Source organism: Coturnix japonica, chromosome 3 (assembly GCF_054131305.1).
Source record: "Coturnix japonica strain WE chromosome 3, WE-NBRP24, whole genome shotgun sequence".
Taxonomy (NCBI): domain Eukaryota; kingdom Metazoa; phylum Chordata; class Aves; order Galliformes; family Phasianidae; genus Coturnix; species Coturnix japonica.
The window spans coordinates 19,246,827-19,274,584 of NC_140665.1; the positions used below are offsets into that span (position 1 = coordinate 19,246,827).

At 41.3% G+C, this 27,758-nt stretch overlaps 2 protein-coding genes across 5 annotated transcripts in view; one reads left to right on the top strand and one right to left on the bottom strand.

Annotated features, from left to right (window-relative positions):
• The first annotated feature begins 357 nt into the window (after positions 1-357).
• On the top strand, positions 358-23,314 carry KCTD3 (potassium channel tetramerization domain containing 3). 4 transcript variants are annotated; one of them, XM_015857327.3, is made up of 18 exons: positions 358-806; positions 4,398-4,451; positions 5,824-5,869; positions 7,235-7,308; positions 8,021-8,079; positions 8,267-8,347; positions 9,016-9,156; positions 10,386-10,476; positions 11,104-11,294; positions 14,051-14,166; positions 16,072-16,159; positions 16,291-16,407; positions 17,622-17,792; positions 18,835-18,990; positions 20,176-20,272; positions 21,492-21,676; positions 21,778-21,916; positions 22,251-23,314. In XM_015857327.3, the coding sequence occupies exons 1-18, from the start codon at positions 733-735 to the stop codon at positions 22,828-22,830; spliced, it is 2,460 nt and encodes an 819-aa protein (XP_015712813.2). In that variant the 5' UTR covers positions 358-732; the 3' UTR covers positions 22,831-23,314. The 4 variants fall into 4 exon arrangements, with proteins under 4 accessions (XP_015712813.2, XP_015712815.2, XP_015712812.2 ...); XM_015857329.3 differs by having other exon boundaries at positions 9,016-9,141; XM_015857326.2 differs by lacking the exon at positions 358-806 and adding an exon at positions 4,177-4,268.
• A 511-nt stretch (positions 23,315-23,825) lies between these two features.
• The window catches only part of USH2A (usherin), a 342,112-nt gene continuing 338,179 nt past the window's right edge, over positions 23,826-27,758 (bottom strand). The window contains exons 71-73 of the mRNA XM_085542932.1: positions 26,819-26,890; positions 26,098-26,331; positions 23,826-24,398 (exon numbers count right to left, since the gene is read on the bottom strand). Coding sequence (XP_085399058.1) covers positions 24,309-24,398; positions 26,098-26,331; positions 26,819-26,890 — 396 coding nt within the window. The 3' untranslated portion in view covers positions 23,826-24,308. The remainder of the gene's footprint in view (positions 24,399-26,097; positions 26,332-26,818; positions 26,891-27,758) is intronic.

A 27,758-nucleotide genomic window follows, 5' to 3' on the forward strand; every position in this document is an offset into this window, starting at 1 on the left:
AGCTCACTCTCACAGCTTTAAACCACAACTTTATTACTTCCTCTGCTAACCGCAACAGCGTTTATTTCTTCCCCAAATTTCCTTCACTTGCTGAGACAGATTCCTTCCTCAAATTGCACTGCAACCTCAGAGCTGTAGCGTCGACTGGTGTCCCCTTTAAGAAGGGCAGAGCTCGATTAACGAGGGCCGTCTGCCTCTCTTGTTTTCCTAGCGTGTTTTCAAGGGATTTGTTTCGCGTTTCCTCGCTTTTCACTTTTTATTTGTTTGTTCGTTTGTTTTTAAACACTGAAGCCAAGAATTCCGCCTTCTCGGCTCCTTCCCCTCACACCATGACGCCGCAGCCGGGGCGGGCTAGCGAGGAAGGGCAACGCCCCGCTCACCTGCACGGCCCGGCCCCCAGGCTGCTCGGGGACAGCCTCAGGCTCGCAGCCTGCCCGGTTCCGCGATCGTTTCGCGGCGTTTCGGCCCGCCCCGATCCCTCCCCGACCGCCGCCGCGTTGCCATGGCACGTCCCGCTCGGCCCGAGGAGGCGGCGCGGCCTGGCGGGGCCTGAGCGGCGGGAAGCCCGGAGGCCGAGCCCGGGTGGACGCGGAGCCTGCCCTGGCCGCAGCGCCCTGCGCGGGGCCGCCGCCCCCCAACCCCCCGCCGCCCCCGGCTTCGCCACCGTGCCCCGACTCCGAGGATCCGGCGGCGGGCGACGGCGGGCGGCGGCTGGAGCAGGCGGCGGGGAAGATGGCGGGGAACGGCGGAGGCTTTGCTGGAGCTGGGAGCGGGGAGATCGTCCAGCTCAACGTAGGCGGTACCAGGTGAGCCGGGCGGCGGGCAGGACCGGGGGGCGGCGGGGCCGGTGGGGTGGGAGCCCCGTGCGCTGTGCGGGGTGTGATGTGATGGCTGTGCGCCTGAAACAAGGCTCGCCCCGCAGAGCTGGTGGTGTGGAGGACTCGGGGGTGGCACGGGAAGAGCGGACTGACACGATATTGCAGCTATAGTCCGGAATGGAGTGTTGCTTTATAAACGTACGCTGGAGTTGTGGAAGGTGACGTGCAGTGTTGGTGGATTGGGAGGGAGCTGTAGTAGCTGTGGCCAGCATCGGCGTGATAAATGGTGCAAATGTTCCTGTCAGAATGCGTAGGCATGAAAGCATGTGGATTACGGGAGGCGGTGGAAGCTGAAGGGACGTGGCTTCCCGAGTCTGCACGCAATGCAGACCAGCTCTAAGTCAGTAGGAATTATTAGTATCTTAAGTATAATACTATTACGTTACTATGAGGGACGGCTTGCTCTTTTGGGTGCTGTAAAAGCTGCTGCGGAGTTCTTTCGCTGTAATAAGACACTCAGAACCTGGTTCTGCCATGAGAAACTGCTTGTGAGTTAGACAAAACTCATCCATAGTGATGCTGTCAGGATAACTTTGATGCTGGTTTGGACCAGGTTTCACGTTACCCTGAATAAGGTGCTTCTTTGCACTCAGTCTTTAGAATTATAGACCAGTTTATTGTTTTTTATCATGAACAGAATCACAGAGATGGTTCAGTCTTATGTTTTTTAATTGTTCTTACTCATTTTATATTTTGTTTTTAGTTGAACAGTTCTAGATTCTAGAACAAGTACCTTCTGGATTTAAGGAGCAGGAAATGTGTACGTAGGCACTTACCTTTCAATAGGTAGACAATGGGCAATTGTAACAACCTTCTGTGTAAGGATTGATGATCTGGAGAGTGCATGGGCAGAGCACGTATTTCTTCTTTCCTCTCCCCTAGTTCCTGTGGTCTGTATTAGAAACCTGAGACTCTTATTTTTGTTTGGAAAGCTGTCTCTTGTGGGTGATTTAGTACAGAGACCCAGCTGAGCAGAGTTCCTGTGTTTTGACGTGAGATTCCCTGGCTCCCTGGGGCTGCCAGAACCTCTCTGCTGCATGTGGTTTCTCCAGCAGCTGCGGTCTCAGCTTTTGTGGATTCCTTAGCCAGGAGTGTATGCCCCTTACAAGTTAGCAATCACAGAAATTACATAAAAAACATTAAAAGTTTGGTGAATTCTCTGACATTTAGCCTCCCTCTGCTTGTAACTCTGCAAGCACAGCGTACTATGGCTGTTTTACATTGGACATTCAAGCGTGACTGTTTCCAATTGCCTGTGTTATTCTTTGAGATAACAGTAGGCTGCCATGTGCTTCAGATTATTTGAGGATATTGCACACTGTTTACCTAATTTCCCTTTTCTTTGTTCAGCGATCCCGAATGTTTTCATGGTCACATCAGTTTTCCTTACTGCTTTGGAATTAATTTAGCATTTCTTATTGAGTACCATAGAAAATGCAGCTAGCTGTGGTTCTAGTACATTTTCCCTACTTTTTTCTATATCCCTTTTTTCCCCGTGTGTGCCTTCCTGGGGAACTATAAGTCCTTTGTGTCTTTTTGTGGCTCCTTCCCACCCCAAACACAAACATAACTGAAAGCTTTAAAGTATCAGACAAGTTAATTCGGCAGTTTGTGAAGACCTTTAAGAGGGTTAACTGGGGGGTTGTCGCATCTGTCCCCTCTGTCACAAGGAATGTCTGGATTAATCCCGGATATAATTGTTGCAAGGGACTGCTTTCCTTCATGCACAGTTAAGTGAATCGTGGATTGCTTTCAGTTATGTGCATACTGTAACATGGTTAAATGAATTGTACCCTACTCTGGAAACAGAGAAGGGCGGTGCTACAGGGATAAAAACTGTGCCCTAGCAAATCCACGGGTGAGAAAGTATACTTAGAAGTCACTTTCCATTTAAATAGCAAACTGTTTTGTTATTATTTTTTTCTTTTGTACAAAAGGCTTTGTGCATGTTTGTGCTTAGAACGCTGACTGTAGATTTTGTGCTAAGAACAGATTTGTCATTGTTACGCTTGCAGTGAGTAACTGCACAATCTGCATTCTGTGCAGAATGGATGGCAGTTCCATGTAGCATTCATCCTTCTGACTCCTAAACAATATAAAGCAATGCTTTTTATTTACTTCCCCCCCACCCCATCGCCACTCCTCCTCTGAGAAAACTGGAAAATACCAGCAGTGAAAAAGTATATAAATTGTGTTTATGTACTTGTATTCTACTTGTATTAACAAAGGTGTCACCCAAGATTTCTTAGTAGTAATGCTAGTAGGAGGCAATGGACAACCAGACAGGTGGTGCTGGGCATTAATTCATTTTCCAAGCTGACAGTCCAGTTGTCTGTCTTCATGTTAAATAAAAATAAAGAAGCATAAGGAGTTTGTAGGTGTTTATTATGTAAAATACTGTCTGGCATATGTGATGCTGTAACTTCTATTATTTTGTAATATCATTATGATTCGGTGTAGATATTTTCTTATTTGTAACTACTAATGTGTTACTAAAATGGAACTTTACTGTGTCCAGTTCTGGGCTCCCCAGTACAAAAAAGACAGGGGATCTCTTGGTAAGAGTCCAGCGGAGGGCCACAGAGATGGTGAAGGGCCTGGAGCATCTCCCCTATGAGGAGAGACTTAGGGAACTGGGTCTGTTTAGCCTTGAGAAAAGAAGGCTGAGAGGGGACTTGATCCAGGTTTACAAATACCTGAGGTGTGGGAGCCATAGTGGTGAGGCTGGTCTCTTTTCAGTAGTGCATGGGGACAGGACTAGGGGTAATGAGATGAAACTACAGCATAGGAAGTTCTGCACAAGTGTGCGCAAGAACTTCTTTATGGTGAGGGTGACGGAGCACTGGAACAGGCTGCACAGGGAGGTGGTGGAGTCTCCTTCTCTGGAGATATTTAAGACCCGCCTGGACACCTACCTGTGTGACGTGGTGTAGGGAGCCTGCTTTGGCAGGGGGTTGGACTCGATGATCTCTAGAGGTCCCTTCCAACCGCTACAATTCTGTGATTCTGTAATGTGGCACTGTGGGCTCCCAATAGGGCCCAAGAAGCAAAGCTATAGATAATTAAAATAAAATAAGATATTAACTTGTTACTGTAAAATACTTACATGAGTCTTACTGTAGTCTTTTGCACCCTTCAACTCCTAAATGAGGTTAACATGCAGCTAATGACAAGTGTGGTGCACAGTTGGTAAACTTATGCTTATTTTCTGGGTTTTTGTATACGTGTGCATGTCTGTATGTTTGTTTATTTTTAAAGCGTTGATGTTGACAAAGTATGAGACCCAAAGAATGTTTGGGACTGTGTTACAAACATGAAAAATGATTCTCCAAGTTTCATGCTTAGAAACAATCCGTGCAAGGAAACTGCAACATCTTTGACCTTGTGTAGGTATGTTTCAGAACTCTGAGATCCTTACCTGTTTCATATCAGCTTTGCAGGACATGTCAAAGAATTTGACAGATGAGAATTCCTTCCAATTTTACACCCGATTCTTAAGTTGTAACTGTGGTTTCCTAGGTTCAGCACTTCGAGACAAACACTGATGTGGATTCCAGACTCCTTTTTTTCCAGGTATTTGTAAGAGCTAATTTTTTGCCATAAATGTTTTTATTTCTTACTGCTCTTCCCCCATCATTAGCAAGAGGATGGGTTTGTCTGAAATAAGCTGATATCCAAAATGCTTCTGTCTGGAATGGTGCACAGGCAGCTTACATGTGCTGAAGAGTTGTCACTCCTTATATGGACTGTCCTGGAAATATGGGTACAGATCTGTGGGAAACGGAGATGTGACTGACTCTGTTGTAATAATGCCACTTGTGATTTTTGTGACCATACATAGTAGCACCATCTTTAATATTTCTTGAATTACTGCTGTTCCCCAAGTCAAGTAAAAGTTTTGTGTTGTGCTACAGGATCCACTGGATTATTGAGTATCTGTTTGCTAACCTTTACATCCCTACTGTGACTACTTCTGTAGGTTGTGCTGCTTAGTGTTTGTACTCCAGTGATTCCCTGCTGTGGTCACTGGGATTTATGCCTACCATCCCAATTAATACCAAATACTTAAAGAGAAACCCAAATCTTGCAGTTTTGCTTTCTTGCATTAGATTTTTAGTACTCTAGACTTCCTTTGAAATAAAAGCCTGGCAGCTGGCATGGACAGGCAGCATTACCTGCTTCTGTTAGAAATACTCAGATAAATGGAGAGCCAGAGAGATGACTCTGAGATCTTTTCTGAGATGTGGAATGAGATGCAAAGGAAAGAAGTCCTTTGCTGTTCTCCTAGTCTCTCAACACTAAACGTACAATCTAATGAGGTTCATCCTCCGGTACTGAAAAATCTCCAAGCTAACGGCTATCCAGTGTCAGTTGGGATTTGGAAACTGTTTGATATCATTATGTTGGTGAGTTTCCTTTTTGTCTGTAAAATGAGGTTTTAGTGATGTTTTCTACTGATTTGGAACAATAATTTGATCTGATGGGAGGGAAGGTTTAAAGTAAAATAGTGTAAGAACTCATCCATCCATTCCCAGTAAATCCATGCAGAATAGATTATTATTTTTTCTTTCTTTTTTGGCTGTTTTTACTTATTTCCTTGGTTGTGACAAACTTTGCAACCCTCTGGGTGCCTCAGAAAAGTTTTCTGTCCTTTCAGGATTGTGTCTCTTCCCTTTGGGAACCTGGAATGTGGTTGTGCATGTTTTAGCCTTTCCTTAGGTGTACACGCACAGTTGCTTTGCTCAGGAGAAACACACTGTGTGGTCTCATCAGCCTCCTTCCCAGCACTTTCCCTTACCTAGGCAGTTTTGTGTTAGCTCAGCTACACTGTTTTAGGAAAACGCAACTGGAAGTGCATAAATAGAGCAAACTGAGAGAAAACTTACCTTGTATTCACATTAGCGTGTTCCTTGGTTACATCTAATAATGATTTCCTTTATTTTAGTTTGCTGAGTGGAAGGATTTCAACACTGAAGGATGAAACTGGTGCTGTGAGTAGTAAACGTATCAATAAAGCATTGTATTAATGTTGTGCTTTCAATTAGGTTCTCTCCTAGAGAACATTCACTCCAGGTGCTAATGATTATGCCGCCCAAGTCAGCTGTGCTAAGAGCCTGGAAAATGAATGGTCCTGTGAATGGAAAACATTCACATTCCTAGACTTCAAAAAACTTGTTTCAGCTCTTGACAGCATTTCATTGTTGTATTATATAACCCCCAGTAGTTGTGTTGCTGAAGCCTGTGCTTGTAGTACTGACAGCACCATCCCTGCTGATGAATCTATGAGGAGTAATGTTCAGCTGGACATGTGTTTGTATTTTGACTCTTACCATCTGAACAGGAGGAAAACAGGGGACTTGGAATCACTTGTAAATATCACCGCGTGTTTTCCTTTTGTTGCGAAGAATGGAGCTTCAATACAAAGTCTGCCATCATCTCGTTTATAATTTCAAAGCCTGCTTATGTGTTGTTTGTGCTATTGTGATTGGGAGTATTTGATCTGGTTATATTTAGAGAAGATTTAAAATGTCAAAAAACAGCATTTCCTTTTTTCCTTGCTTGTCCTGAATAGGACAAAGAAAGGTCTTGTAGGTGTAACTATTTGTGTATCGTGCTGCAAAAGTCTGGTTGCTAAACTTTCATGAAAATTGATGACATCTCTGGATTTCTTGGTTCTAATCTTCACTCAGAGATAAAGGAAACAGGAGCAATGTGTGTGCTTTTATACTTGTTCTGCATTGTACAGACATTGCAAATACAGTGTCAGTAATTATTTTTTTCAACTGAAAACCTGCTAATTGGTGTATTCCAGAGGGATGGGTAATTTTCATTAGGTAGCTTTTGCATATGTAGTTGAACAGTCTTGACTTGGAATTGTAGCTTTGGTTGGCAAATGTAGCAAAGTGGCCATTTCTGTCTGTGTTTATGTTATTCTTACATGGGAAACTAGTTACAACAATGCTGTTGAGCTGTAAGGCACACAAGTACTTTGCTACAAGAGATAGTTGTAGTAAAAACACTTCAAACTTCTGATTTGAGTATGTTAACTGAAATTTGAACACATATAAAGTCTGAGTACCATTGATGTTTTTCGAGTCTCCTGAACTTAGCAGGTTTGTGGTTTTTTTTACTTATTTTTGCCATCTACTTGCAACAGTGGTTGGTGACCCTGCACATGGCAGAGGGGTTGAAACTAGATGACCAATATGGTCCTTTTCAACCTAGGCCATTCTGTGATTCTATGATTTTTGTGTGTAGACTGCACCCTCTTCAATTCCTCTTCCCCAGACCTAACATGAGAAAACACATTGACACTTGCTCCATAATAATGCTAAAAGTACAATTTTTCCTTGCAGATATTTATTGATAGAGATCCAACAGCATTTGCACCCATTTTAAATTTTCTTCGCACAAAGGAGTTAGACTTAAGGTAAGAAATTCTGATTTTTTTAAGTAAAAATTAATTGGCTCTGATGCATTAGAAATTGAGCAGTTCCCATATGAAAAACAGTCTTACTCAGGTGGGTGTCTAATGATAGTCTCAGCTTCCTTATAAACATGGGCCTTTGTCTACAGTGGCTGTATGTGTAGGTATATGACATGTTAGAGGCAAACACAGCCATGGTGGTTTTTTTTGTGGATTCTTATGGTTTAGACTGCTGGCAATGTATTTCTCTACTTGTTTGTCCTTATGAAAGATTACTAATGTTAAGATCACTTTTAGTGGTGTGCAAATATTTAATTTCAAAGTTGTAGTTGAATTGCTATGTCACAGCTTGAAGCAGTGATTGAGTGCCTGGTGGGGAAGGCAGGACCAACCCATGGGAGCTCAGGTGCATGCCATGCTCCTGAGTGATTGCACCTGGTGGAGCCACGATCCACCCCTTTCCAGACTTCATTTAAGGGTTGTTAGTGGAGGCAAAGGTTATCTTTCTAGAATCCCTGCGTGCTTGAGGCCTTCCAAGGATAAGCAGATTTTTTTCCCGTTGTTTCTTTGTCTGCTGCTGCTGCGTTTGGGCTTAACCTCACTTGCTGCAGCCTAGGACTTTGCTACCTGATATTACTGCTGTGCTTTCTATCGCATTATAGTGTTACAAAGGTGTTATCTTACTATGTCCTTTCTTGTTTTTTTTGTTTATTAGGGGGGTGAGTATTAATGTTCTCAGACATGAAGCTGAATTCTATGGAATCACTCCTTTAGGTAATTTAATTTATTTTCTTGTGAGGTTGTTTCATCTTTGTTACTACCATAAGGAATCAATTACAAATCCTTAGTAGTTGTAACTGTGCAGGTTTTCAAACTGACTGATACAGAAAGTTATTTGAATTATGTCCCATTTCCTGGGAAGTGAAATCTACGACCATACTGTTTTTTTTTCCTCCTTCAGTTAGGAGACTGCTTCTATGTGAAGAACTGGAACGCTCATCTTGTGGCAGTGTCCTGTTTCATGGCTACCTGCCTCCTCCAGGTACTTTTCTAGTTGGGTCTTATGTTGAGCTGCTTATTGCTTCAGTATGTGGAGGCAATTGGCAATCAAACTATTCAGAAAAAAAGCTTTCATATGGAAAGGTTAAAGACAACTGGTTGTACTGAACACAGTTCTGACTGAAAAGTAAGACATATCAGTATGCAATATGAAATGATAAATTTAGAGTATTGGAGGAGGAGTGACAATTTCTACTAAATAAATTGTGTTTGATAGTAGGCCAGAGTAGAAGCTCTTCAAGTACACTTCAGTTAATTGGTGGAAAGTGCTCTTCTTTCTGGTGATGCAATTACTTTATATGCCCTATGCCAGTAGACGACAGATCAACACAAATCAGCTTCCTTTAGTGATTACTGCGTGTGAGATTTCTACTTCTCTGCAGAGGTGAATGCATTTTTTGCATTAACCTGAAGACTGGGGCATAACTTTTGTTCACAAGTTTCTGGAGGTAGGCATTCACAAGCAGTTTAAGAAACTAAGTAGAGAGCAGAAATGTTTTATTTCAGTACTGGGATATGGTCTAATTCTTACAGGTGATGGATTAGACTTTGGATTAATATAAAAAATATTCTGAATTTTGAAAACAATTGAGTGTCTATTATATTGCTGCAGTTTATGGAATGAGACAAAGCATCTCTTTTCTTTTACAGGCATTCCCAGTCGTAAAATAAATAATACTGCTGGGCCACCAACTGATGCTAGAGCTGGTCAAAACTGCTCTGAGAATGATATTCATGGTGGTGGTGTCCAACCTACACTTGCTGGTCCTGGAGAAGGTACAGTCAGGCTAGGTGAGGGGTGTCATTTTTAAAACCAAAACAAATTGCAAGGAATTGTTGTCATCAGAAAATTAAAAACTGTGTGGTTATTTTTGGTTCAGTCTTTTCTTCTTTGTTTGCCTGATCTTAAATCAATGAACAGTTACTTAAACAGTCCTCCCTATGTAGTATTTAAGGTTCATGGTTGTGCAGTCAAGACACTGGACTGAGAAGGAAGGCGAATCAAAGTTCTTCATGCAGCGTTAGTACGGATGCTTAGATAAATGCCTTACACCATCCTGGAAGCCAGGAGAAAATACTGTCTTTCCAGTGTCTCTTTGGTCTTTTTTCAAGAGCGTGAATCTACTTCTTGCTCTTGTTTCTTTTCCTGGTATCTCTTTTGCCCTCCAGAAATCGGGAGTCTTTACTTCAAAGATAGTATTCAGTTGTTTGACTAAATCAAATATTTTCTATATAAAATATTTTAAAACTGTAAACAAGATAAGATTGAATTGTTATTTTCCAGCTATTGGGTTTGTAAGTGATATTATGTTCTTAGAACTGTTACTTATGTTATAATTGTATAAATTGTAGCAGTGTTAGGGAGGTCTCGAGTATGGTAAAGGTTGAATGTTAAACACAAGAACAATGAAAATAAGCTTTTTCTTGAGCTGCTGCAAATTTGGAAGGGGGCAGTCTTGGGAAAAGGGAGATAGAAGATGCAGTCTTTAGGCCTTTCCTCTATAGTGTATGAAAGCTGAGAACAGGGAAATAGCGTAATAATGATTTTCAGTGCCATTCGGTTATATATCAGGAATAAGTTACTGGTATTCTAAGATACTGTAAATCAGTCTGTAACTGATACAGGGTTGCATCGTCTGCTTGGATGAAACCTTTGCAGAAAAAGGGTATTGTTTATTATTTGGTTACAATCCTTGATTTTTTTTCTGCTGTATTATCAGTTTTTAAGACTGTTTTCAAGGAAATATGCCCATATACTTGCCTTTTTTTTACTTAATGAAAACTCTTCATTGTAGATGCTGAGATGAAATGTCTTCCTTCTTGGTAAGAACTCTGCTACTTGTAAGGACTGTGAGGGATATCAACATCTAGAATCTGTCTGAAATATTTTTTGTAATGTTATTAACAAAGTTTCTTTTGAATATCTGAGTAGAGAATCCTATCCCATTCTAGATGTATCTGCTCATCTTCTCTCTAATTATCCATCACTTGACTGGCTTTGGATTTATTGTTGTTTACAGGCTTTCCTGTGGACCCACGGAAAGTTCTAATAGTAGCTGGCCATCACAATTGGATAGTAGCTGCCTATGCTCATTTTGCGGTTTGCTACAGGTATCAATGAAGTTATTTGTCAGACTATAGAAGTCTATCAAGAATAAATTAAGCTTCTTGCTTTAAACAACAGATTAGTCGATCCTGAAATGACATTAGATTGTATATGTTCAATGTGACTAATGGACTGGACAGTGAAACTTACGCTTCATGAAATATAAGCACATATTTAGACTTCCTTTTTGGCTGTTTGTAACAGTTGCAATTTAAATACTTAGTATAGTTTTTAAAAGGCTGCAGGAAAGCACAATGTGTCATTAAAAATACTTTTTCCTTAAAATACTGCAGAAGTTGTTAAATTGTGTTAATGAGTTTATGAGAATGTCTTAGTTGCTTGCAAGGACTTATGGATATTGCAGTCCTGCTCCTAAGTTGCTGCAGTATAATTTATTCCATGTGCTGTGTGGGTGGAACACAGCAATCTGTGGTGCTCCAGGCAGGGTGCATTGAAACTATGGCCGAATTATTAGAGATGCTTCTACTTTCTATGTTAACATTTATGTAATTTGAATGCTGAGATTCAGCATGCTCTAGTTCAGTTGGGAAATCCACCTTTGGTCAGGTTTAGACAGTACTGTCTGTTTATGAATCCTTAACCTCTTCTCCCTGTTACCTTTGCTCTTTCAGAATCAAAGAATCATCTGGATGGCAGCAGGTGTTCACAAGCCCCTATCTGGACTGGACAATCGAGCGAGTGGCTCTCAATGCTAAGGTGGTCGGAGGACCTCATGGAGACAAGGATAAGATGGTTGCAGTTGCTTCAGAGAGTAGCATAATCTTATGGAGCATTCAAGATGGTGGTAGTGGCAGTGAAATTGGTAATTGCTTGTTTGTTTTTATTTTACTTTAACCAGAAAGTAGCTTGTGAATTTATTTTGGGCTATAGAGAATAAGCGTTTTCAAAAGCTGACAAATCAAGCCTCCTGTTAGAGCATATTCACTTTCTTTCCTGTTGTACTGGAAGAATATTTTCTTAAAGTGAAAAAGATGAAAAAATAATCTGCTTACTGAACAGATACTGATTGATGCTTGCTATTCAGTTTTTATGTGGAGTTGCAAATTGGAGTTAACTGGAAGTCCTGTGGAAAGTTTTGAATATAGGCCACAGCATAAGGGAATAAAGCTACTAAGGTGGAAATCTAGATACTGAGGGACTCTGTTCTTTTTTTGCCTTATTAAAGCCATATTTTTACAAAGATGATAAGATTTCAGGTCTCTGCTAAATATAGTTAATAAATGGCATTTAGAAGAAGACAATTTGTTTTTTGTATAACTTGATATCTAGGTAAGGAAGATGTACTCTGTTCTAACCTAAGCATGCAGGAATTCCTGGTTCATCTCCCTGACACTGAAAGGCACAGTTAGGGAGGCTTTGAAACAGCGAGAAGAGATTTTTAGAAGTAAGTGTTCCTTGGTATTGACCTGGTGGTTAGTCTGACCCGCTGTTGTTCAAATACAGGGCAAGTTTGGGAGGCACTGAAGGGAATAATATTAGGAATTTCCTTTAGCATAGTCCTGGTTATATAACAAGCTGCTCTTGTTCCAATGAGAGGTTGTGGAGTCCCCTCCAGAGATATTCAGAATCTGCCTTGACACTTTCCTGTGCAACCTGCTCTAGGGAACTTGCTTTAGCAGGTAGCAGTGAACTAGATAATCTCCCAAGGTCCCTTCCAAACCATATGATTCTCTGGAGCTTATGTTCTGGTACGTGTGCCTTTAATTGAAAGGTAGACCTTACTTTAAAGGTGATCAGGCAATTTCTAGCTCTCGTAAAGTTCTGTTAACTGAAATTATGACTGAAGATGGGGAAAAAAAAAGAAAATGAGGGAAGTATTTTTGCCAAACAAGCCATACTGCATTGGGGTGACTTTGTGAAACCAAGGAAGTTCCACTTAGTCTCTCTTGCAAGAGGAGGCCTGGGAGAGTAAGTGCCTATAGGGTTGAATCTTTCATCTGGCTAATGTTGATCAGAATGAGCTGTTCCTCTTCTGGATAATAGATCTTATTGCTTAATCTTAAGCAACTAAAATATACTTGTATTTAATAACAGTAATAATTTGAATATAACTGCCTTGTTTTCTTATTGCAGCAAATGCTTACAATCTTTGTGCTAGAGTACATGGCTAACATCTTGTGAAAGAAACTACTTATCCCAAGTGGTCTTTGTAGCCTGGTAATGCCATCCACAGAAAATTGCGTGGACTGGCATCTTTGTGACAGAGCTCTCCCAGAGAGCATCCCTTCCTTTCAATATTACTTACATAAGACACTATTGCTGGATTGCTGCTGTAAGCAGTATTTTACTGAGAGAGACCCTTAATAGAAGAGCCTGTCATTATATATAGCATTGTCTCCCCTGTGGATGGTTCAAGATTGTTGAGCCTAAGCAGGACTGACACTTCAAATTCCTCCAGATCCTTCACGCTGTCTTCCTTCATTTCTTCGAACCTCATCCTACTCTGGAGTAATCAATTCTAGTTGTTTTTGTGGATTTTTTATTATTGCTCTTCTCACAGTACCCTGTACTGCTGAATCTTATCTGCATTGAATGATTGTACTGTGCCTTGGAAAACAGTTTAGCATTGTAATTAGAACATAAGTATGGAGTTTCCCGAGGTTCCTTATTGAGGTGTAACAGAATGCTGCTTCTTGGTTAGGGGTGGCACTATAAACCTCATTAAGTTTACAGTGAGAGGCTGAGGGTGACAGTTTCCTGGACTGGTTCATTACTGATGGTGAGATGTGCTGTCGCTACTGTGAGCTGGAGTAAAAATGGTAGCTCATGAATTTGCAACACATGAATTCTCCATCATAGGGAAAGGTCAAGACATGGCCCTCAGCGGGTGAAGTTATGTGTGCTGTCTTTTGGGGTAGGAAAGGGATGGTCCTTTTGGATTTCCTGGAACCCAAACAAACCAACTCTAACTGCTGCCTTGTGACAGTGACTAAGGCCGAAGGCTGGAATTTTGAGAGTAAGGCTAGAGAAAACAACCTTTCTCTTGCAACACTGTATTGCTAGGCCCTATGCCAGATTGAAGACTGTGAAGCGAGTTGCTGAACTTGCCTGGGCTACCCACACACGCTGTATCGCCTGGACTTTGATCAGTTCTGGCTGATATTGGTGTCTATGTTGAAAAATAGTGTTTTGTAGCAGAGAATATAGCCTGTTATATAGTGTTATTTTGCTTTTTGTATCTGTTGTAGTTTTCATGGAAATAAATAGGAGTCATTACTTTCAGGGTGATCTACTCAGTATGTCTGGTTTCTAAAATGAGTTTTAAGACAATTTCTGTTTGATTGGACTTCTAACAACAATAACAACAAAAAAGACAAACACAAACACACCATCATAATGTCATACTGCCATTTAATTTAATGGAACCATTTGCTGCTTGAATGGTACTTCATCTAGTTCACAGAGAACCTAGCTTTGGCCTCTCTTTACTTGCTGCTGTAATTTAAAAGAAAAACAAAACATGATAATATTGGAAAGACTCCATTGTTACTACTTTTCCTCTTTATTTTACATGAGCCTCATAGATTCTTTTTTTCTTTTTTTATTTTTTTTGTGTAGGTGTGTTCAGCCTTGGAGTCCCTGTAGATGCTCTCTTCTTCATTGGCAACCAGTTGGTGGCTACAAGTCATACAGGGAAAGTAGGAGTGTGGAATGCTGTGACTCAGCACTGGCAGGTGTGTTCTGTTTGATTCCCTGAATCAGTTTATAGTAATCTATGTCTTTCTAGTAGAAAGAATTAAAAAAAAATAAATAATCTAAGAGCAAGTGTGAAATGCTTACCATGGGGTGATGTTTAGTGGTACTACCAAGCATGGAATCATGGAATCACTAAGGTTGGAAAAGACCTAAAAGATCATCCAGTCCAATTGACCACCTACTACCAATAGCTCCCACTAAACCATGTCCCTCAACACAACATCCAGTCGTTCCTTGAATGACTGCTTTTTAGATATTCAGATAAAAGGACCTGGTAAGCTTTGGAGTAGTAAATGTCATCTGTGCTTACATTTGCATGTTTTGTACATTTGGGAAAACAAAACAAAACACCACCAGAATTATAACAAGGAACTTTTGGAAATGCGTGTAGTTAATTCCTGCACCTTTAGAAACATACATTAAAAAAGAGTGATCTCTGGAGATCTTGGTGGGGGACTCTTTGGTAGAACTATCCACGGAGCCTTAACGGTATTTGTCTTGCATTTGAATGCTTCTGGATGTACTGACTTTACTCATTTTGTCAGAATGCGTGTTAAATAGGAAGTCTACTTACTGAAGGAGAGATGTTTAGGATAGTGACCAGTGCCTCATTCAGACCAAAATCTTTGTGTCCTTTCAGATTTTCTTTCCCAGTGCCTTTCTACACACTTTCAGAATTGCCCTTTTTAAATTTTACTTCAAGGAAACTTAGTTTTTACAAAACACTCCTTCATTGCACTGCAATTTTTGTGTTTGAGGTAATTTACCCTGAGAATGTGACTCAGACCTCTGTCTATAATGCGTTCTGGCATCTTCTCTACTTGGAGATCTGAGCAGCTGAAGGTGCTTTTCCTAGTACTTCTTCCTCTGGCAACTTTACAGTAGCACGCAAAAAGAAGAGGGTAGTTGGATACATCAGTAATGAAATACTTAACATAGGAGAGCTTAAAGAAAGCGTAATATTTGCTATTGCAGAATAGGAGATAGCAGGTAAAGCAGTAGAATTTGATAGACAACTCAGACTGTGAAATGAAGATTCTCACTGGCTATGTTTTACCAATTTCTGATGTATGCTGGTGCTCTGTTTCCATAATAAATGGGGAATAGTTCATATCATAGCAGGTGCAATTTCTGAATCACCTCTGATGTTCCTATCTCAGCTGCAGAAGAAAAGGTTTTCCTTGTTTTCTCTGATCTCTCTGACCCAGAAAGTCATAGTGCTGTTGGCAGCATTTGTGGGTCCACTTGTTCAGGTCTCTCCTTGCAGTTGTTAATGAGTTCTTCAAGGCTATGAGTAATGTGGTGCATCTGTTAATGACTTCTTTCCACCTTTGTTGCTTTTGTAAACACTTGCAGGTGGGAAAGCTTCCTTACATACTTTTGATCCAAAGAACCATAGACCATGTTGCACTTTCACTGTAGACTAAGATGATCAGATGCTAAGACATTGCTTTTTTTTGGGGGGGGGGGGCAGAGGGGGGATGCTTTTTGCTCTTGTGCTGCTACATCATTTTATCTCTTTTCCTATTTATGGAGATCTCAGCCTTTAGCAGATATATGGAGGCTAGCAAGAGGTTACAAAAACTGCAGATAGAGAAAGGCGTAAAGTTGTTTGGGGGAGGGGGAAGAAAGGATAGACAAAGTGTAAAGTATGCTCATTTTGCATGTTTGGTTTGCCCTTGTTTTTTCAAGATGTGGTTTAGCTGCAACCCTATAAGCTAAGTGCCTTCACACAGATAAGGTTGTATATGAGAGCATGCACAACAGCTTCAGACCAGTAGTTTGTCTGTTCTTATGTATTCTCCAACAAAACATACTAAAAACAAGTCTGAAAACTGAGGAAGTAGTAATCTGACTTGATTTGTTTCTTCTCTTTGCAATAGGTCCAGGATGTTGTTCCTATCACAAGCTATGATACTGCTGGGTCTTTTCTGCTGCTGGGCTGTAACAATGGCTCTATCTATTATATAGGTAAGAGAGTGTAGGGAGGATTAAAAATATAGTGGTACTGAGCAGCTTTGTTCCTGAACTCTTCAGTTGGGCTAAGTCACATCACAACAACCCTCTATTCAGAGGAATAAATAAATGTCTTTTTCCCACAGACATGCAGAAGTTCCCATTGCGGATGAAGGACAATGATCTTCTAGTGACAGAATTGTACCATGATTCCTCCAATGATGCTATAACAGCGCTCAGTGTCTACCTCACACCTAAAACAAGTCAGTATTGTATTGTTGTTCCTTAAGCAACACTGTTTCCTCAGTGTTACAGATTTTTTTTTGTTCCATTTGGACTTTCTGCTAGCAGGGCAAAAGCAGATGCTTGTACAGAAACAGCGATTTTTTTCCCTTTAGTCACTGTCAAAGGAATTATGACCTCTGAATGTGACTATGCACCAAATACTGTAGTTCACTTCTGGGCCCCTCAAGGTAAGAAGGATATGGAGCTGCTGGTATGGAGTGTATGCAGAGAAGAACAAAAGTTGGTGGAGGACCAGAAAACAAGAGTTATGAGGTGTGGCTGAGGGAACTGAAGCCATTTAGTCTTTAGAAGGGGGACTGAGGGGAGATCTCATTGCTCTGGAAATGCCTTTAAAAGAAGTTGCAGTGAAGAGAGCATCATCTCTTTTCTCAGATGACAGGTGATAGAATATAAGGAAACAATCTCAAATTCTGCCAGGAAATGTTTAGATTGGATATTAGGAAGAATTTATTCATGGAGAGGGTGGCCAAGCATTGGAACAGGCTGCCCAGGGATCAGTGGTGTCCTTGTCCTTGGAGGTATTCAAGAGACATGTGGATGTCAACTAAGGGGTGTGGTTTAGTGATCAGGTTTGGTAGGTCAGATTGACAGCTGGACTTAAAGATCATTAAGGTCTTTTCTAACAGAGGTGATTCTATGAAATGGTACATATGCAATTGCATGCATGCATATACATGTACATGCATGTTGTTATATGTTATATGTTAATGTGTGTATATATATATATATAAATGAAGGGGAAAACAAAAGAACTTGAAAAAACTATTTACTTGTATATCTGTATTGATATCATAGTGACCTTTTTAGCTATAGTCCTTCCTGTTCTTGCATTGCTGTCCTTCCATTTCCCTCCTGCTAAGGCAGAAGTAAACAGCATGTGGCACATATTGACCATGTCACTGTGAGGAGTGGCACAATATCCTCCTAGAATGTAGAACAAGATCTTCAAATGACTTTCTTTCCCATCACCTCCAGAAGTGAGGGGAGAGGACTGGGAAAGTGGGGACTGCTACTAAGACAGTTTTGAAGTGTGCACTGTGGAACTGAAAAAAACTCACATAGAAAAACGTGCTCTCTGATCACAGGAAAATAACGAGTGAAAAGTGTTTAAAATACGTATTTTTCTTACTTTGGAAACTTGGAGAAAGGAACAACTGTTTTCTTGCTGTAGGTGTAAGTGGCAATTGGATTGAAATAGCGTATGGTACCAGCTCTGGAGCAGTGAGGGTGATTGTACAGCACCCTGAAACAGTTGGATCTGGGCCTCAGCTCTTTCAGACTTTCACAGTTCATCGGAGCCCTGTTACGAAGATTATGCTCTCAGAGAAACACCTGGTGTCAGGTAATTTATTTATTCTTGTGCACAGATCTGCATTGGTGGATCTCCTTATTTCTGTCCACTGAAGTTTTTGTATGCATTACTTCTTAATTTCTTTGTTCTCATATGTGATAGAAATGAGTTGGATAGATTTTGAGGGGCTTGATTTGTTTACATTTTCTTTTTTTAGAGTGAATATTCCTCAAACGCTTTAGCATTTTAAAAGGCTTAGACTTTAATTGACCTGGAGCATCTAACCTTTCCTTTTATTCCAGTGTTGCCATTTGTGGAAATAAAAGGGTTTGTAAACAAATATTTCACTGCTAAGTTCTTCTGTTGGGGGCAAATCCCTTAGGATTTGTCTTGTTTTTGCAACTTTTCAGGAGCTTTTTTAAGTTGCAGCAAAGCAAGCACTGTCCCCTCTTGGATTGTAGAAAAAGCTTTCCCATGATTTCAGAGGGTTCTCTTTCTTGTCTTCTGTCATCCATCTCCCAGTCTTTGTTATGCTGTCTTATCTTTGGCTCGGGAAGGCATTTGTTGCTTCCAGAGAGAAGTAAATCTCTCCTTCAACTGGAAGAATTTGTTTCAGAGTCCAGCAACCAGGACATGGCAGGGGACTGATTTACTTTCATTCAAATCCCTCATTGCCAGAAAAGGGCACATTTGTATGTAAGAAGATGAACAGATGAATGAGACAGAAGAGCACTATTGTATAAGGGTTCTGCTGCCTGGTTGTTCTCATGACATGCCTCATCCTTGAAGTTGCACAGGAAGTTGTATAGGCTACTGGTGCTGACCCAGTCAGACCTTAATGTCGGTCGATCATTTATTCCACCTCCCTATTTTTTCCTGCATTTCTGAAGGTTGAGACTGAACTTAAGAGAAAACAGGACATTCGCAACAATTTGTACACTGTTACATAATTGTTTGTTGTGGCTAGATCACTAAATCCTGTTTGATCACTCAATCTTGAAAAGCTAGAGAAACTATAATATAGATAATATTGAAGTTTATCTTCAAGTTGTCATCCCTTATCCATGTTACTGTACACCTTTTTCCTTTCTAGTCTGTGCAGATAACAATCATGTACGGACATGGACTGTGACTCGGTTCCGAGGCATGATTTCAACTCAGCCGGGCTCGACACCTCTTGCATCATTCAAAATCTTATCCCTGGAGGAAGCAGAGAGTCATGGCAGTTACTGTTCTGGAAATGACATCGGTAGGATACCTCTCCAATTTGATGTGCTGAGACTGTACTTTAACTGGTCTCATGTAGGTTTAACAGAGGCTATAATATGCTTGCCAGCTGATGAGCGTATGCTGTCATATACTGCAATTATCCAGTAATGGTGGGAATCAGTAATACTTACCTGGAAACTTACATCATTTAGCTGTGTAGAGTGTGGGCACTTAAAGCACTTACTTTACTATAGGAAAAATGAGGAAAAAAAAACTGATCATAAATGCTATACCTTTTCATTGGGTAAACTCACGTAGCATTTCACTTTTAATGAGAGAATGTCAGAAAGCATGGAAGAATATATTCAAAGCAGGTGAATGTAGCAAGGTTTGAGTTAGTTGCAACAGTTTGCTGGTCGTTTGGTTTTAAATGATGAACACAGAAAAATTATGGAGTTGTTGTAAAGTTTACTGAAGGCCTGAAACTGCACAGGCAAATGATGGAAGCACGTTGCTATAGCAAGATATTCAAGGCATGTGTGTAACTAAATATGAGTAGCTGGGCAGTCTAGATTCCTTTGTGGTTAGTCTTGCAAATGTACCTTAGATGAAAAGGATGCTGTATGAGCACAGGGAGAGGTTACAAGAAATCTAATCAGGCATTCAACATCTGGAAGCTGCAAAATAAGGAAGTATTTATGTGGTGACCTAATGTGGGGCTTTGTACTGACATGGTAATTTCTACAGGGGCATATGGGAAACTCAAGAACTGGTGTCCTTTAAAACAAATAAGCAGGGAATACTCAAAAGTGTTCATAGTGGTGAGGCCAGTCTTTTCGGTGGAGACAGGACAAGGGGAAATGTACATAAGCTGGAACATAGGAAGTTCCGCATGAATGTGCGCAAGAACTTCTTTACAGTGAAGGTTACGAAACACTGGAACAGGCTGCCCAGGAGGGTTGTAGAGTCTCCTTCTCTGGAGATATTCAAGTCCCACTTGCACGCATACCTGTGTGACCTGGTGTAGGGAACCTGCTTTGGCAGGGGGGTTGGACTCGATAATCTTTAGAGGTCCCTTCCAACCCCTGCAATTCTGTGATCTTTAGTTTGCTGGGCCTGATGCCCAATCATTATACTAATATGTAATTGGGTCTTCATGGCTATGTGGGATATGGGAGTTGAAACTATAAAAATATTGAAAGTGATTTATTTTTTTCTTTTCTAGGACCCTTTGGTGAACGTGATGATCAGCAGGTGTTTATTCAGAAAGTTGTTCCCATCACTAATAAGCTATTTGTAAGGCTGTCTTCAACTGGGAAAAGGTATGTCCATGTTCAGAGTTTTAAATGGGAAAGAAGCAGTTCTCCTTAAGTGTCTGAGTCTCCTATCCTGTGGAGATGCCTGCAGTTGCATTTAGCAAACTTCTCACGTGTTTGACAGCTTTGGCTGTGTTCTGTTGTGTGAATTCGTGACAGAGCTTTATACTTAATGATATAACTTAAAAACTACATGGCATGTTGAAAAATGTGGTTTCATAAATGTGCATGGTGATGGCTTACCTGCTGAGTTCACAAAAGAAATATTTGTGAGCCTGTACAGAATCTGTTTCTTTCCTCCATAGTGCCAAGGTAACTCTGTATTTCAGAAACTAATGCTGAAATTGCAGGTGGTGGTTGGGATTATGCTGCTCAGGAAGGCAAGGGGAAAACATTCTCTCTCTTCCTTTGCAGTTGTCTTGGAATGTATGAGAACTTATAAGTACCTTCAGAAATCAGTGGTTGTCTTTTACATCATGTATGCAATTATTTATTTAGGCTTGACTGCATCATACTCTACTACAAGGCAACAGATGAAAAGGTTTTATTTCCAGTAAGACTAGGAAAGCAGCAGGAGGTCAGAAAAGATGGTACATCTCAGTTCTGAATTTCTTATTATTCTTACATCTCTTTCGTGCCTAATAACTTCAGATCTGGGAGAAAGCACTGATGCTTTAACACTCTTGGCAGTTGAATTGAGGAAAGGAGCCTTGTAGATTACCGGTGTGCTTTTTTACTTCTGTCGGTTTTGCATGTATTGGAGACTTTTGCTAAATTTCTTATTTTGGCATTCATTCTGTAAGAACATTGTTATTGACACATTTTTGTCTTCTGACCTTGAATTTATCATCCTTGGTTTTTTAAGCGGCTAAATGGCTTTTTATATGGCTAAATGTGCTTTCTGCAGCTTAGTTTTCTAGAGTGTCTAGCACTGGAAGAGGTCATTGCTGTCATTCTAATGTGAGCCTTGGATTTCTTACAACTGTGGATTATAGAAGGACACTGAATGTAGTGGGGTTCCCTATGGAAATGGGAGGCAGTAGGACAGGGAGAAGGGTACTCTCTGCAGGTGAGCATCATGTTAGCCACACATGGGAAGAACTTCTAGCTGAAAGAAAGATCTTCCTGAGGGCAAATTCATTACCTTCTCAGAAAATCAAAATTGTACTGCTTTTACTGGCCAAGCTATGCCATGTGAAAGTGTTTTTGTTTTTTCTTTCTGTAGAATCTGTGAGATTCAGGCAGTAGACTGCACTACCATCTCATCTTTTACTGTCCGGGAATGTGAAGGATCCAGCAGAATGGGCTCCCGACCCCGCCGTTACCTCTTCACCGGACATGCAAATGGCAGCATCCAGATGTGGGACCTGACCACAGCAATGGACATGGTTAATAAGAGTGAAGATAAAGGTAAGCAAGTTGTGTTATGTCAGGTCTGCTGTTCCTTTTCTGTTACCGCTTGTATGTGACTAATACAAATGGGCTCCAGCACTAAGAACCATCTCTTTCAGATGTTGGAGGCCCTACAGAGGAAGAACTGCTGAAGTTGCTTGACCAGTGTGACTTGAGTACATCTCGCTGTGCCACACCCAACATCAGTCCTGCCACCTCCGTAGTTCAGCCAAACCGGCTGCGGGAGTCTAATTCCAGGTAGGTCATAGAGTGAAAGCAAGTTTTACTCTTCGGGTAGGTGAGGGCAGGCTTGATGACCAGACTGCTGCATGAACCCATGCTTGTAAGTATTGTAAATTACACATATGCTTCTTGATTGCTGTTGGTTTATACGTGTGCACATTATAGTACCATATGAGAATATGAAGCAAGTGGACTCAAAACTGTTGTGTAGGACTTGAGTATATTGCTGCCCTAAGAGGAGTGGGAACAGATTTTGCAGAACTGGCTGTTATTGTTATTGTCAGTCTTAAATCTGCTTATTTGTTGTTTTTACACTGTTTCCTTGTTCTTCTTTGTTGGTTTCTGGAAGCCTCCAGCTGCAACACCATGAAACTATCTACGAAACAGCTACGTATGGTTCTGTGCGGCCATACAGAGAAAGCCCACTGCTGGCAAGAGCAAGGCGGACGGAGAGCTTTCACAGTTATCGGGACTTCCAGGCTTTCAACTTATCCAGCAAAAGCCCAGTAGAAAAGTCAGCTCCTGTAAATGGGAATTCAAGCCAGACAGAGGGCAGGAAGTCAACAGCTGAAGTCAGTGCAGCTGAGAAGGCAGTCCTGACAACAGCACTTGAAGTGCGAGGCACTGGTGTGACAGAGGCAGGTGGGTGTTGCAGTATAGAGGTTCACAAGCTGCCAGAGAGTTCTCTGGATCTCAAAAGAAGAGGACCAGAAGAGGAAGGTGAAGCCAAAGCAGAAAGCAAAAAGAAAACAGGGTTTGAAGGAGCTGGTTTCCTGGGAAGGAAGAAAGTGCCTCATCTGGTTTCTGCACCAGCGCTTGCTGAAGGAGGGCCTGAGTTACCTGGTGCGGCTTCTCCATCACCTACAAAGACAGCTGCTTCACCACGTCACAGGAAGAATGATTCGTCTTGCCAAGACTACGGCTTGTGAAATTGTGACTGGTGGCAAAGGTGGAGGTGCAGTCTGGCTGCTAGCAAATATAACACTGCATGTTGTGGGTTTCTTCTTGAATGGGATTTTGTTCCAATAACCTGAATGAAAATTGTAAGGAGGTAGGTTATGAGTGAGTACTTGGCTGCTGCCAAACATTGGATTGGAAGAGTTGTCCGCATCAGTGTGTGGCTTTATGTAATGCTCCAAAATGTAATGCGGTACTTGGTCCAAAATATTGTTGTGCATTCTTGAGTAAACATGGTCAGGCATGTGCTATGTTGTGGTAATGTTGGAAGGGGGAGGGGAGGGTGCTAGAGAAATACATGGTTGCTTGGTGGAAGACTCGTTTTAGACACAGCCACACGTAAGTCTGTAGAGCTGCTGCTGTCTGGAAACTGAAATGTATTGTCCAGGTAAAGGAGGAAGCTATTTAAAATAGCATATTATATTGCCTCTTTGTCCTAATAAATTGTCAGAAAAATGTTGCTTGTGCTTTCTGAAAATGCATGGTATCAGATGATGGGTTTTGCTGATTGTGACTGAGAGCATGCATAAAAACATGCTTGGTAAAATACACTGAATTGGCAGTCTCCTGAGAGCTTCCTTGTCACTTCCTCAGGAAAGAGAAGAGAGGTGAATATGGGAGTAGGTCTACTGTCATGGTGTAATAATTCTCAATTACAAGTGCTTTGACATGATATTTCCTACCTGTGTTTTGCTATTTGCTTGATGTTTGCTACTGGGTTTGCTGTGGGTGATGAACAAATTATATTGCATGTAGTTTAGTAATACACAAGCAGAAGGGAGAGCTGTGACAGCAAATGTTTAATAGGGAACAGGAGAGGAGGCTTTCTACCTTAGAAAAAGGGAATAGGTCTGCTTGGAGTTAGTTGAGTATTAATTTGACTTTTTAGTTTAATTTGTTTTTTCTTACTTGAGACAAAGGGTCAGGGAAGAAGGAGGGAGAGAATGCAAAGAGTAAACCAACTCCATAGGAATTACTCCATTTGCTGTTTTATTCACTGAGGTGTGAAAACAGATTTGTGGTGGACCTTTGTCAGGCCAAAAGAAGACATGGCGATCCTGCCAGGAAGGCCCCTTTCAGCCATATGCTGCACTTTGGAAAGGTAAAAGATTTTTCTTACCTCCCTCCCCCCCCAGATGCTCTTCAGCTGTGAAAAGTGGATGAGAGCTTCTGTCTTCACCATCCTTTACTATTATATAACTAACTTTGGGTTTCCAAACTGTTCTTCTTTTACCTTTCTGAAACATCAGTGCTAACACAATTTTTCGTGTATGGATAAAGAACATGAAAAAGGCTAACTAACCCCCCACTCGCCCTCCCCCAGCTTCCAACACACATTTTTATCTCTTAGTGGGCAAGAGATGTGGAAACCGCAGCCCTATCCCCAGGTCTATGCAGGCTGCTTTTGGCAAGTTACCCACTTTCCATTTAGTGAATGCAGTTATGGTTTTCAGAGGTGGGTGTCTGTGAACGTTGTGTGCTCTTTGGTGACTGTGCTGAAACCTTTGATGACATTGACAAGATCTTCTTCTTCAACATACTGTAATATGCAAAAGAAAACAAAAACAAAACAGTTGGTGAGGTACATCTTCAGCTTACAAAATGGAATCTTATTCCTTCAATTCTTTCTTCCCCAAATGATTCTGTAACAGCTTGAGTAAGTTAGTTAAGTGCATTTCTACTTCTCTGTATGTTTTTCCCTTCCTCCCACCATAAGCTAAGATCCAAAAGCATTCACACACCTGACTCTAACACTAGATTTTCATGGTTATGATAGGTTTTAAAACCTATCTCCCATCCTGGCGAATATTAAGGAAATGGTGTTTACTGTAGTAATGGGGAGCCTAGCCTATAATATCCTGAGCACAAGGATCACTGAGGGGACAGATGATCCTTTAGGCTGCTTGAAGACGCTGCTGACATATACTTGACTTGCTGTCAGCCTTTCCTGCAGGGCTGCTCTCCTCTCATCCCCCAGGCTGTACATGCATCTAAGGCTGTCCCATCTCAAATGCAGAATGCTGCACTTCCTCTTGTTCAACTTCCCAGCTCTTCACTTTGTTAAAATCTCTCTGCAAGGCCCCTTTACTCTCAAGAGTCAAAAGCTTTTCCCTATTTAGTGTCATCTCTGAAGTTTGTATGCATTTGAGTCCTAAAGCCAGATAATTTATAAAAGAATGTGGCCTAAAGTGGAGCACTGTGGAACTGCACTAGCACCTGGCCACAGGCCTAATACAACTCCAGTTACTAAAACCCATAGAGCATGACCTGTTAGTCAATTGTTTTGACATGCTTTGAGCTTCACAGAGTCTCTCAGCTTCCTCTTAATCTTCAACTACTCTATGGCACTGAGCCAGATAAAAAGTTGACAGCAAGCAGAGACATAAACTTGGTTTCTATATCACAGACTCTATTAGCAGCGTTCTGCAACTGTCTGTACTGGTGTGCTTACACCATTCAGTACATTCATCCCAAAAAAATGGATGGCATGAACAATACTTTATGTCAATCTGTAGCTGCTTGCTGTAATAAGGTGAAGAGCTGAGTTAGTTAAAAGACTTGCAGTCTTTATTTTTGCAGCAGAGGAGTTGAGCAACACAACAGCAGAGGCAATTGGATTTGGGGAAATCTAAAGCAATGTACAGAAAGCTCTAATAGAAGAGCCCAGTTTTGTATCTTTGAATTTAAAAGGGAGCTCAGCTCATACTGTAATGGTGGTTGGCCACCACAAGTGAATTTTAATTCCCCTGCTCTTACTGTCTAACAGTTCCAAAGGTCAACAGACCCTTTGGTAAACCAGTTCTACTGTGAGTTAAGTGTCATTAGATTCTTAAGCTTTAGCAGATATTGCAGCAATGGCAGCAACATCCCTGTGCTGTGGCATGCCTACAGGTGCTATTGCCTACCACCTCCAGACTCCTTTTAGCCCCCCACACACAGAGCATGACGTCATTTTTCTAACTGTCCCCTCTTATCCACTTGCTGAAATAGATGGAGAGAAACATCTATGAGTCAGCCAAACAGAATGGATTTCTTCAAGATGCGTATTACAAATAGACCATGCAATTACTGGTTCAAAAGATACCACGGACAGATAGATATGGAGTGAAGGCTTCTTGCATCCTGTTACAGCAATACGAGGACTTCAAAAGATCTAGATAGACATTTTCATGATTCTAATGTAACTCTAAAAATCACAAACAGCTGACATTCAACAACATCACAGAAGGAGTCCTTACCAAGCCACGAGCACCAGCGCGATGATTACGAATGATGGTATCCCAAGGTAATTCATCAACAAAAGACTTCTTGTCATAGATGTCAAGCAGCTGGCTTACACTACGATGAAGAGAGGCTGGAGAATACGTGCGATTTAGTTGGCTCTGACTTGGTCTCCGTCCCCCAGTAGTGTTATGGATACCACGGCTGCTTGTGGGAGATCCAACTCCTGGAATTTTTGTATCTGCTAGCCCCTACGAGGAAGCAGCAAACCAACAAATCAAACATACAGGGCCTCATCTTCAAACATTTTAAACAAAACAAAAGTGTGAGAGAACAGAGGAGCCCGTGCTTTAGCAGTCATGCACAAATACAATTGGAAGGGATAGAAAAAAAAAGAACCTTTTCCTACTGTCAATCATATTATTGAAAAGGAAGGGGAAAAAAAAGGCCCAACTCTGTGAAACAGGGCTGTCCTTTACTTTTTTCCCCTCTATTTATTTTTTTTCCTTCATTAGCCAACAAGCAGAGGTCCAAATATTTTTGTCTACCAGAATGATAGTCCACACTCACACAGCAAGGGCATTAAGCAGATTTCCTTTTGCACAGTTATATACAGTCACCATGACCAGGAAAAAGCTTTCACCCACAAGGAAGAACATGCACTGTAAGTAAAATTGCCTTTCTGCATGCTCTTAGGGCTATCACACCTCTTGCAGCTCTGCATGCTAACAACTCTACCTCAGAACGCATCCTGTAACTTTTGAGAGTGATGCTGCTTGATGAATCAGATGTGTCAGCAATTGTCTCAAACTGGGATTAAAGAGAGGGAGGAGAAGCATTAGGGCAGGGTAAGCACAGCACAGGTGCAACCTGTTTCCTATACAAGGAAGTAAATTAGCTGAAGCTCAGGTGGGAGAGAGCATAGCAGGAAGTAGGTGAGTAGGGAACCAGCAACTACACAGCATGATTTAACTTCAACTGGTCACCAGCTACTATGTGGGCAGCCAGCAATGCTCTCTGCCTGATTGCAGTAGCAATTGTAAAACAAGCAGTTTTGCCTCTTCGAAGTAGCTCTGTACAAAGGTCTTCATCTGGTGCACAGCACAATGTTTTCCCCTATTAGCTCCACAAGCTTTTGGAGAAAAAACTAAAAATAAAGGCTACTATTTAGGCATGCCAACAGCAAGGACATCATAAGTCAAGGGGGACAACACAACATAACAGGCTGTAGAAGAAGTGGAATCAAAACCATAAGACCAATAAAAGAAGCTTTTTATGCTCTCAGCTTTTGCCAGGAGAAGGGGCACACTGGAAATCCCATTGTTTCCAAGTGCTGCTTCATTGAGGCACAGATGCAGCTTCTTGGCACTGAGACAAAGAGGAACAGAATGCGTGAAGGATGCAAGAGTCACAGGAAAAAGCAGCAGAGCAGTGACAAGAATAGCCTCATAGCCCGTGCCTGGCAAGAAATTCTAACTTTCAGTCATAAAATTTTCCACATTCTTCTGTCTCACTTTTTGCAAATGGATAGGATAGCACAACTGCTCCACTATGTGTTCTTTACCTGGCTTATTTTTTCTTTTTAAACAGAACTATATATGTCATAATAAAAATGACACTAAGCCTTCTTTATCACTCCCCAGCAGCCCACCTCTTGCCCTTTCATGGTCCCAGTGTG